At 41.3% G+C, this 12,503-nt stretch overlaps 1 protein-coding gene across 5 annotated transcripts in view; it reads right to left on the reverse strand.

Moving 5' to 3' along the window:
* Positions 1 to 12,503, reverse strand: part of ADCY4 (adenylate cyclase 4) — a 96,336-nt gene that overhangs the window by 6,512 nt on the left and 77,321 nt on the right. For all 5 annotated transcript variants that reach the window (XM_040416781.1, XM_040416783.1, XM_040416778.1 and 2 more), the window contains exons 15-24: positions 10,372 to 10,469; positions 9,385 to 9,469; positions 8,070 to 8,207; positions 6,995 to 7,081; positions 5,047 to 5,231; positions 4,765 to 4,849; positions 4,012 to 4,170; positions 1,571 to 1,717; positions 601 to 708; positions 100 to 214 (exon numbers count right to left, since the gene is read on the reverse strand). In XM_040416781.1, coding sequence (XP_040272715.1) covers positions 100 to 214; positions 601 to 708; positions 1,571 to 1,717; positions 4,012 to 4,170; positions 4,765 to 4,849; positions 5,047 to 5,231; positions 6,995 to 7,081; positions 8,070 to 8,207; positions 9,385 to 9,469; positions 10,372 to 10,469 — 1,207 coding nt within the window. The remainder of the gene's footprint in view (positions 1 to 99; positions 215 to 600; positions 709 to 1,570; positions 1,718 to 4,011; positions 4,171 to 4,764; positions 4,850 to 5,046; positions 5,232 to 6,994; positions 7,082 to 8,069; positions 8,208 to 9,384; positions 9,470 to 10,371; positions 10,470 to 12,503) is intronic.

The raw sequence follows: 12,503 nt of genomic DNA on the forward strand, positions 1-12,503 counted from the left end.
ACTATATGGAAAACTGAGAGAAGGATATATGAACAATTATATATATATATATATATATATAAAAAAACATAAATAGCCAAGATATAACACTTAACTCACCAACACGCAGCTTGAAATTGTTAAAAGAGTGCTTATTGATCAAGTCCAGCTTTCCTATAAGGGCAGTAGCAAACTCTACCATGATGCCAATATGGTTATAATTCCTGTCTCCATCCTATATAAGAAATAGACATGAATCAGAAATGTCGGCAGAGATAATTCACATAGGATTCCGCACAGCAGTGTCCTTTTTTAGGCAGGAATGCGGCTGGGTGGAAGAATAGGTCCTATGGTTTAGAAAAAAGGAATGGCCATAGCTCCCTGTTACCTGAATACTATACTGGTGATGGGCAACCTGTATAGTACTCCACAGGCAGTGTTTCCTCTAAGCCGTGGGCTCTGGGCATGAAAGAGTTAAAACAATATATTCTAATGAGGTCTATGAGCCAAACAACAGTGTGGAGTTTTTAACTGTGTAATTTCCAGATTGCACAGTTTAGAGGGAACAGTGACCAGAGGGACCTACAGTATATCTGTTAGGTGTGTCGGTATGAAGGATACCTGTGGGTTTTCTTGTCCTGATGTAGCGTTTAATCCTGTTGCTGCCATATATGCACTGCCGATGGTTTTGATTTTTTCAACACTGCTGAATTTCGGTTTTGAAAGCAGCTGGAAAAGAATAAAGCATGTAAAATTCTAGTTATTCATCTTTTATACCTTTGAAGTTATACTTGACAACTAATGATATATCTTTTTAAAGCAACACCAAGCACGTTTCATAGGGACATATTTTGTCAGCACCTCAAATGCACACACCATGAACTCCCAAACGTTATTTCTAATGCTTTCATCTGCATATCAGTCATTGCGTGTTGTTATTCACTCAGAGGTACAATGTGACACATGCAGAACAAGGGGAGAAATCTTATATTCTGCAGTCAGGTTCACAATCACCTGCTCGTCAGTGGAGGAGACCACTGCTATTACATGCAGCAATCTCCTTCACTGTATGGGGAGGAACGATCGCTAATGCCGCCACTTGTCCCCATACAGAACCATATTATTTTCTGGCAGCAAAGTGTGATTAGAGCACGATCTGCCACTGGAAAACCATTTTATTAGCCTGCATAAAAAATGCGACTGCCTGATGAACGAGCGTCTGTTTGTTCATTGGGTAATCGGCGGCACTTTTACATAGGCAGATCATCGCTAAGGTGTCAATATACACATGGACACTTTTTCTGCAGTGTGTGGATGAGATCTGGTAAAATCTCATCTACTTTGTCCAAATCTGTAAGTGCCAAAACCACATATTACAGTAGCAATAGACAATCTGAAGCATTTCCACTACTTTTAGAAGTAGCCTTATAGTTGTGTATTTATAATGACATTCTATTACTGCACAGATTTTCTTTAAAAAATTTTGTGGTCGGGCAGGAAGGACATGAATTCCACCAGCAGTTTAAAGTTCAGTAATTAATTTCTGACTTTATGAAAAAAACTAAATAAAGTATACATATTTTTTTCTCACCTCATCAAAATCTGCTATTATCTCATTAAGTAGACGCAGACACTCCAAGCCCTCGTGGTTTTCATCACATTCTGTGTAAAATTCCTTGAAGTCAGGTATTGATGCAAACATGACACAGACACAGTCATAAGACTGGTAATACAGGTCCTGCAGGTACAGAAGGCATGCTTATTGCTTTAACCCCTCTTACAAATAAAGAATCAAAGAGATCAGATCAGGGATCAGCAACCTTCAACACTCCAGCTGCTGTGAAACTACAACTCCCAGCATGCACACTTTCTTGGCTGTTCTTGTAGCTCCCATAGAAGTGAACAGAGGATTCTGTAGTCTGAAGTTGTAGTTTCAGAACAGCTGGAGTGCCAGAGGTTGCTGATCCCTGGACATGAGACTGACAGAAGGAAAAAGAGAAAGATAAAACACCTGCAGAGGAGCTGGGGATGTCGTGGGGGCGCCAATAGACCGGCCAGATGGTGTAGACCAAGATGATAGAGTAGAATAAATAATGAGATGGTGGATCATAACATATAATAAATTATATTAATAATAAAATCAAATTAATCAAAAATATAAACCCTGTGATTAAGGAATGGGACTTACTTCACCAGGGAGAGGGTGGTAGAAGATAAGCTCAGTACACTTGTGCCCTTTCCTCCCTCGCCGATGGTCGCTTGTCAGATATTATGAAAGCTTCTGTATCCCCAAGATAATCACAGGGACTCCAGAGTAGATAATCAATAAGCTCAACGCGTTTCGGGGAAATATACAGGTCCCCTTCTTCAGGAGCATAAAGGAAGGTATAGACACGGACATATATATAGGGACACAATATAGTCACTAGCCAATTGTGAGCGCTGATTTCAATTAGAGCGGCCGAAGTGGGAAATACGTCACTTCCAGTTTTCTGTTGGTGTAAAATCATAAAATATATATATATATATTAATATTATATATATATTTTATTAGGCCGGGAGAGTTAATCAGGGTAGATTTACCCACGAATTGTAGATGTATGTGGGTATCCTAAAAGGGGTCCAAGTCCTGCGTTCAATATCAGACTGGAACCAGAAGTGGCCATTCGGTGCGTGTCGCCGTGGAATTCAAGTGGATGTATGTTGATATCCTAAATAAGGTTCCAGTCTTGTGATAAACGCCAGACCGGAACTGGAAGTGGCCGCTCAGTGCATTCCACAGTGGACTGCAAGCGCCGGGGGAAGGCCATGGTAACGATAATGTAGGGCCCCGGGGGTGGCGTATTTCCCACTTCCGGCCACCCTAATTGAACACAGCACTCACAATTAGCTAGTGACTATATTGTGTCCCTATATATATGTCAGTGTGTATAACTTCCTTTATGCTCCTGAAGAAGAGGACTTGTATATTTCCCCCGAAACGCGTTGAGCTTATTGATTTTCCAATAAAGACTTCTGCCTACCTACTCTGGAGTTCCTGTGATGATCTTAGGGATACAGAAGCTTTCATAACATCTGACAAGCGACCTCGGCGAGGGCACAAGTGTACTGAGCTTATCTTGTACCCCCCTCCCTGGTGAAGTAAGTCCTATTCCCTAATCACAGGGTTGATTTTAATATTTTTATTTATTTGATTTTATTATTAACATAATTTATTATATTTTATGATCCACCATCTCATTATTTATTCTACTCTATCATCTTGGTCTACACCATCTGACTGGTCTATTGGCGCCCCCACGACATCCCCTTCACCTCTGCAGGTGTTTTGTCTTTCTCTTTTTCCGTCTCTCTAGCGGCCCTCCAGCTGTTGTAAAACTACAACTCTCACCATGCCCTTCTGTAGGCTGATAGCTGTAGGCTGTCAGGGAATGATGGGAGTTGTAGTTTTGCAACAGCTGGAGGGCCGCAGGTTGAGCATGCCTGCTCTAGCATATTTTGCAGTTTACCCAGCCCTTCTTGGTGCACTGTCCCTTGATTGACCTTGCTACTTCCTATATCCAATATTTATTTACATCTAGTCCCTGGCACCTGCTTCATACCCATCTGGTAGCTCTCTGGCGCCACTTCCACCATGCCCTTCTCCCAATCCCCATTCCCTTCCCCCACCTACCCACCCCCTCCTTAGCCCTAACTCTGTTTTCTTTTATCTCTAGATAGATAGACAAAGGCCTCATTGAGTGGGCCGAAACGTTGCCTGGGAAATAAATTGGGTCATCACCCTTTCACCCGAAGTCGGAGTGCTGCCTCGTTTTTTTGGATTTATTAGATAGATAGACAGAGATGGATATTAGACAGAGAGATAGACAGATATTAGATAGACTGTACACTGTTATTTTGACAGGTTTTACGCATTAATGCAACAAAAACCCATTACAATGATACAACAAATTGCGTCGGTGCAGTGTGTGAACAAGTAATGCTGGCGACTTCTAAATGTATACACAACAGAGCTTATTAGGAGTAAATTACCTCATTCCTAAGGTTCTGCCCAATAAACTGCTGGGCTACATCAGCTGGAAGGACATTTTCCAGCAGAACACGATTAAGATTCTCCATGGTCTCAATACGTTCACGCTCCATTTTAAACTTCCTTTTCCAAAGAAAGTCAAGCCGACAGTAAAATTCGTTCTGCAAAGTTAGAAAATTATAGAAATGTGACATCAACTATAATTCACATTATACTACTACAAAATGATTCACTGAACTAACATTCCCACAACACCGACATAAAATCCATAGATAGTAATTTACTCATTAAGCAACATCCATTTTTATTAATGGACCATTAGGCTCTGCAGCCTGTTATTCTTACATTGGGAGCTGCTGTTATCCATTAACAAGACAGAATCATGATCATTTAAAGAAGGCAGCATCCAATATATCAGAAAGCCAGCTTTCCTATCTGTTAGAAACATCTTCATGCATATACCACAATACAGTACACATGCATGCTGATGTGTTGGGGGCCGAAAAAAATGCAGAAAGTAACACTGTATAGTAGACAGAAGAAACTTAGATGTAACAGTCAGAAGATGCTCAAAATTTATCACAATGGTCATGGGCATAACTACGGGCTTATGTGCTCACGAGCTGCAGCCTGTCCAGTGTAAAGCTGCCCCATTGCGCTCCAAACAAGAATGACCAGTAAAAGGATTCGGCGGAATGGGTTTCCTAGATTTTTCTCCTTGGTGTCCAAATCCTCAACAAATGACAAGGACTCACCTGCCGGGCCAGTGCCAAGAGGGTTAAGAAGAAGATGAATAATGAAACACTGCCCATCATTTTCGGCTCCTTTAGGAGTCCTAGCCTAAAGTAAGAAAACAATACATGTAATATAATGTGATAATTGTGAAGAACACAGTGGTCATGTGATTAGTAATCTGTTTATGAGGACTTACTAAGATATATAACTCCCAGCATGTTCCAAAAGAATATCTGGAGACTGTGCTGTAAGTGGTGTACTAGATCAATAGCTATAACACAAAGCTGGCGGCAGGAGCGTACCTGGAAATGTTCTGGCTCTTAGACAGCAAATCAATGTAACAGTCAGATAGCCAGCTGTGAGTGTGCAAGAAGATTATATTGTATATCACCAGGGCGATGCTCAGCAGGATCAGCTTGACTTCAAAGTTCATGAGCAGGAATGCAGAGCAAGCGAGCAGCCCCAGAATGCAGCAGTACATGTAATACTAGAGAGGGGGGAAAAAAAGAGAGTGAGAAAGTCGCTGTGTATACAACTATTACGGTGACTTAATACCATCGCCTCATACACTTATGTAGAACTCATATTTATACAGGGTGGTCCATGGAAAAGTAGTCCGCCTCTAATATATTTAAATCAAACTGCCTAATAGTAAATCTTAGTTGTCCATAGCAACCAAGACAGATTTACTATTAGGCCGTTTGGATTATTAGGGTTTTTGCAATGTTGGAGAGGAGGATTCCGCTTCCTGCTGAATAAGATGAGGTGTTGTGCACCACACCTCAAGTCTTTGTGTGTTCCTCCAGAGACAGACTGGTAAGATGATGAGTAATGTTCAGTACGGGAGCGTAAGAACAGTGACACCCTACTGTATATGCCAAGTGAAGAACATATTAACTTCACTGAAGCAATAAATATGGTGTAGTATGTGAATCAGGGTAAGAACATAATTAGCAAAAGACATGGGACCACCATTATGATAAAAAAAGTGGCACACTAACATATACTTCTTGGAAGATGTAGATTTACACTGCACTTGGGCACTACGCTCCGCACAGACACTGGGAAATTTTGCCTGTGTGTGTGAGATTATATATCATATTATGTACATACTACATACACACACATTTATCTATGTATATACGAGATAAGGATGGAGGTCAATTACTCGCACGTTGTCCTTTGCAGTGGCAGCCCAGTGTCATTACAAGTGCTCAGTACCATTCAAGTGAATGGCATGAGCAGTTGTAATTACACGGCACCACTGCTGCAAAGGAGACAACGCGTGGGTAAACGATGAAAAGGAGGCAGCACAAGCGGAAGGGGTGTTGCAACTTGGACCCCCTCCTATCTGATATTGATGACCTATCCTGAGGATAAGTCAGCAATATTACTCCACTGTACAACCCTTTTAAGAAATGCTAAATCGGAGTCTGTTGTATGCATGAAGGGAGCATTTCTCAGGCCATCAGTTACCACAGAGAGAAGCGGGGGAGTGCTACCCCCAGAGTGAAAAATCTGCTGCATTTTTTCAGAACTTGCATTAGAAAGCATAACAATGAGCCGTTTTAGCTAATAGACCTGTAGCTGTAATACGTGGTCCTTATAAAACAGCATATTCAGCCATGCAGATTCACTTTCAGCCAATAGAAAACACACAAAAAAAAGTATAACGTTTTTCTTGTGTTTCAAAGATAAACTTAGAACTATGACACGCGGAAAAGAAATGGCGTTATAAGTAAACTACAAGGTCAAAAGTTATACAATGGAACATACTATTACAACTATACAAAGAAAAATTGGCAATGCGTTTATAATCAATTAGACTGAAATTTAAAGGAATATTCCAATTAGATGAAGATTGGTGGGGGTCCAATCACTAATCACAAGATGGAGCCCCGTAACCCTTAAATGAATGAAGCAGCAGGTCGTGCATGAGCCCTATGGGACTGCCAGAGATAGCAGAGTACAAGCGCTCAGCTTTTTCTGGCAGTCCTATAGAGATGAATAGAGCGGCACTGCACATGCTCGATATGGCGCTCCATTTATTTAAGAGTTATGGGGCTCCATCTTGAAATCAGTGGGCATCCCAGCAGTCGGACCTCCACCAATCTAATAGTTATCCACTATCCTGTGGATAGGGGACAACTTCATCTAACTGGAATAATACCCCTTTAATAAAGGTTTGTGTTTTATCTCTATATATCAGATGCATATTTCTAAAGTCACTAAAACCAAAGCTCTACTAACCGGCAAACTGTATGGCATTTCGACTTCAGTGGCTGAAGTGGATGCATTCATGGACACAACTCGACACGATGTTTCTGGTAAAAAGAACTGAATGAAAAGACTCCATCAGCGATTATCTTTTATGGAATACAAAGAATTATAATCATTCTAGATAAAGTTTATAGGCCAAGAGTACCATACATTTTCAAACAGCAGACAGGGGGACCAGAACATGCACCAGGAAGACATTTTAGTGGTATGGCTGAAGTCACTAAGAAATGGAAATTGAGTAGCCTGTTTTCAAGACCAAGTCACTGGTTGAAGCTTGTAAGTAGGGACAGTACAGTAGGTAACACAAACGCACCCCAGCAATGTTTGCTATGCTTCTGTCTATGACTGAAAGTGATCAATTATTTTTTACATGGAATTAAAGTACTGTAACTCTAAACACACTTCCTTTCTCAACTTCCTCCACGCTCCTAATTTGCCTCAAATCACAATTAAAATTGAGAAATAAAGAATTCTTCCCTATGTTTTCCAGGAGCTCCTTCTTACTATGCAGTGTCTGGCTGTAAGACAACTGGTTTCAGTAGGATCCTCTCCCCTGTGCCGTATGTGCAGCATTCACCTCATGTACAGCAGCTGCTATCCTCACACTGTAGTCAACATGAACAGCTTATAAAGTATACCTTTGATTCCCTTTGCTGTGTTTCTGTGTACCAGAAAACAAAGAATGAAGTGGTAGGCCAATGAGATGCCTAGTGCCATGTCTAGTCTGAGCTTGTGCTGTCAACAGGGTTAGTCAGTCTAGTTGCCTCAAAATATGTGAGCTAACTTTCCATGTACTCCATGTTTAGTTAGCATTCATAGATTACTTCCACTAAAAAGTTGATACAGCACATACTACAGACTCAAAGGCAATTACAGTCAAAGTGCAATTTTTTTTATTCCCTTCTCAGGTGAGCCTACTAAATGCCATGTACCACATATAAAGCACAGTGATCTTTCTACCTTGCGATCTCCTAGTCTGACTGGTATGTATATGTTAATATGTATATATACACACACAAACATAAAAATAAAAGTGATCAATTACCAAGTTAAACACTGCCATAAACAGCACAGTGAGAACGGTCAGGATTCCAAAGGGCACTCTCAACCAGGGCCGGCTGGAGAGAGCAGAGGAGAGGGAAGGAACCCAGTGGAGAAGTTGGGGGCCTTTGAGGATACATTTCTGTTTGAGTAATAAACAACAAAGTAAATCTGATTAAACAAGGCAACTAGCATATAAAACACAAAGAAGCAGTGGGCATTTACTGGCTACATTTGTGGGCACTGACATTTATTATCAGAATTTGCCCATGCTGGTTTTGGACTGATTGAGCTTGCGCGTTTATGTGCATGAGCTCTATTTTGCCATTCAGAGGCCAACAAATGTCCAAATATAGTCCCTATGTCCATGTAAGAAAGCTTGAACAAGACCTGGAAGATTAAAGGGGTTGTCCGTTATTTTTATTTAAGACCTATCCTCAGGATAGGACATCAATATCAGATTGACGGGGGTCCGATACCCACCAACCAGCTAGCTGAAGAGAAGGCGCACGCCATGCCAGCGCAGTCTTCCCTTCATTGTTTACCTGCTCACCGTCAACATTGCAGTTGTGAGCAGGTATAATTACAAGAAGCCGTCCCATTTACTTCTATAGGATGGCTTGTTCCTATCCAAGTGTATAGGAAGGAGCAGTCCCACAGAATGAATGGGACAGCTTAGGTGTAATTACACCTGCTCACCGCTGCTGTTGTGATGGTGAGCCGGTAAACAATGAAGAGAAGGCAGCGCTGGCACGGTGCGCACCTTCTCTTCAACCAACTGATCGGCGGGGGTGCTGGGTGTCTGCTAGATTTTATTATTAAAGTAAGGGTACAGTAAGTGACAGAGCCTCTTTAAATATATATTTCTTTACATCTCAGCTCCAAATCTGTTTTAAGTCTACAACTCTAGATTCAAGTTTTTAAAATGCCACGTCAAGTCAAGTTTAACAAAAAAACTGTAAGGCATCATATTGAAGTTGATACACGGTAGGCCATATGAACTTGGGGCAAGTGCAGGCAAGCTGTCTGCCACAACTAATGAGTGTCTCATGATGCCAGATGACAGACAAGTGAAGCACCACATTTACTAATCGTTAAAGTGAACACTGAATATTGAGTCCACAGAACTTCTTTAAACAAATTTACACTATGAGGCCCACATGGCACATTGTATAATCATTTATTGTGGTTTCAATCTAAAAGATGGCTGGCATCACGATGTAATAGAATAATCAAGTATATATATTCATGCATCTGAAACAGAAAGAAAATACTGGACGAAAATAAATGCAATCTAAAAAGCCCTGTAGGCCACTTACAGAGAGATGTCCAGCAAAGCAGGCAAATAGGAAAAGTAGAAATAAGAAGAATGAAATGCCATATGAGATGCCAAGGGTGCTGGTCCTAAAAGGAAAACACAGATCAGGGCACTGCAGGCGCAATATTAGTCACGGTTCAAAAACGCCTAAAAACCCAGTTTAAACTTTGCAATTTTCTAAGCAGAACGGTCGTGTTTTGATACACATAGGGGGAAGATTTATCATTAAGGGGAATTTTTAAAGTCCGTTTTGCCTTGTTGTAATTTGGACCAAATTTATAAAATATGTTGCATATTGTTTGTTAACTTTGGTGCGTCTTTAAGGCCTCATGCACACGACCGTTGTGTGTTTTGCGGTCCACAAACCGCGGATCCGCAAAACACGGATGGCACAGACAGCCTTTAAAATAACTGCCTATTATTGTCCGCAAAGCGCGGACCACGGAACGGAGCAACGGATGCGGACAGCACATGGAGTGCTGTCCGCATCTTTTGCGGCCCCATTGATGTGAATGGGTCTGAATCCGAGCTGCCAAAATTGCGGCTCGGATGCGGACTAAAACAACGGCCGTGTGCATGAGGCCTAAACCTAATCTTTTTGTCAAAAAATGCTAATGCTGGATTTTTTTATGTCACCCTCTAATGGAGTGAGTTTGCAACATTTTAAAAAGTTGCAGTGAAACTAATTATTATCGCTAACCATGTCCACTTTCCAAACTTTTTGGAGCGAGAATTGGGAGTTGGGGGCTTGATAAACTCCCCCCTTAGTGCACTCATCTAAGACAAGTATCCATGAAGAACCACAGGAGGTACAACAACAATGTAATCTATAATAACATCCCCATATACTGTATTGCAGCGTCTTATCACTGAAAGGTCAGCTTTCTTCTTGCATTCATCCAATATGTCTTCCCATCTTTATTGCACTGTTTGTGGACAGAACTCACTTCTGCCCATAGTACATTCCAACAATTCAGTGATGACTTACTTGGGAGATACCAGCATCTGGACTATAAAGTTACAAACAAAGATGAAGAAGCAACAGGCGGTGTAATACTTGAAGGATGGCAAGTCTGAGAGTCGGTACTGTAGAAAATAATAAAAAGGAGATCCACCATGTCATCAGCTTTCTAGGCATTTAGACCTTGTTACAAAGCAAAAACATTTTCTTTGTTGTCAAAGCGTTTCAGCCTCCACCTGCACCTTTTTTGTTACAGGGGTTGTAAAAAAGTGAAAGGATCCGTCCATTTTTTCCAGAATCAGCGCCACATCTGTCCCTGGGCTGTGTCTGGTACTGCAGTTCATCCTTATTGTAGTGAATCAAGACAATGGATGGACGTTTTACTGTTTGTGGAAAAATGGCAGATCTGTATTTCGTACTCTGGACAACCCCTGTAAGAATCTTGCATCATCCTGCTGTGTAAAGCATCATTTACTGTAGATGCATACTGTACATATCTATCGTGATTGTTTTGGAGGGGTGCAGCATTCCCCATTCTTCTAGTCCATGCAGGGAAGGAACTCGGAGCTGATCTGAACACGGCACAGCTGCTGTTGCAATAATTGGCCTCTCAGATATTTTCCACATTTCTGCAAAACCATTCATATTTTTCCAAAAGTGATTACAGAGAATCTCGGCTGTAAATCACTATTCAAGGCAATTTCAAAGAGATATTTTTCTAGCTTCCCGTGACTTAATTTGAGAGGATTTAGGTTTACTCACTGGCACTATATGTACTGTTAATCCTTAGGAACAGCTGCAGAAAGTAACAACCAGCAAAGAATAAAATCACAAACACTACTGCCAACCATAGAGATGTTGGGGCATTTTAGGATGTGTCAGGCATTTTGGACTTTAGCTTGCATAATGGTGAATTACTGTTATGAATAACTTTCTACAGCTTGAGAATTTAGGCTGGACTTGAGAGGATTTAGGCTGGGTTCAGCAAACTGAGCCTATATGATGAGGACTCTAAACCTGACTGATGCAAAAACTGCATGTTAAATTTGATGTGGAAATGTATTATTTCAAGAAAGAGGTTTAAGAGAATGTTCCTTATGGCCTATTCACACGACCATATTTTTTTTTCTGTGTGCTATCAGTAGGAGCAACAGACTACAAATGGATAGCACACGAATCCATAGAAGCTATTCACACCACTGTTTTTCTACACAGTTCCTTGAAACTCAAAGCATGTCCTATTTTGGATCTTTCTTTACAGCGCTGGAGACCATAGGAGACTGCGGTCTCCAGTGGGTGCCAGGTCCGTGCCCTACATGGACTTCACTGCCATATTAAAGACCGTTCATGTGTTGCAGCCACAACGTGGACGATTTTTGAAACAGCTGTGTGAATAAACATTAAAACTGTATGTACAGAAAACTGCATTTATTGTAATCTTTACAAGCATTTTTATTACACTGATGCTCTTCCGATAAAATTCTGTACAAATTTTACCAAATGCCCTACATGAACCTAGCCTTAGAAATACACCGTCACAGCTACATAAGGCCTCTTTTACACGGGCGAGATTTCCGCGCGGGTGCAATGCGTGAGGTGAATGCATTGCACCCGCACTGAATCTGGACCCATTCATTTCTATAGGGCTGAGCACATAAGCGGTGATTTTCACGCATCACTTTTGCGTTACGTGAAAATCGCAGCATGTTCTATATTGTGCGCTTTTCACGCAACGCAGGCCCCATAGGAGTGAATAGGGCTGCTTGAAAATCGCAAGCAAGTGCGGATGTGGTGCGATTTTCACGCACGGTTGCTAGGACACGATCGGGACGATCCATGGTGATGGATTATGTGATGAGCGTAGTGACGTCATCAAAAGGTCCTATTCCTCAAAGAAGACAGAAGAGATACCGGGCTGCGCGAACAAGTGGATTAAGGTGAGTTTTTTAACCCCTCCAGCCCTATTGTACTATGCATTCTGTATTCAGAATGTATTATTTCCCCTTATAACATGGTTATAAGGGAAAATAATAGCAATCTACACAACCTTGAACCCAAACCTGAACTTCTGTGAAGAAGTTCGGGTCTGGGTACCACATTCAGTTTTTTATCACGCGGGTGCAAAACACATTGCACCCACGCGATAAAAACTGAACAAC

Source organism: Bufo bufo, chromosome 2, assembly GCF_905171765.1.
Source record: "Bufo bufo chromosome 2, aBufBuf1.1, whole genome shotgun sequence".
NCBI lineage: Eukaryota > Metazoa > Chordata > Amphibia > Anura > Bufonidae > Bufo > Bufo bufo.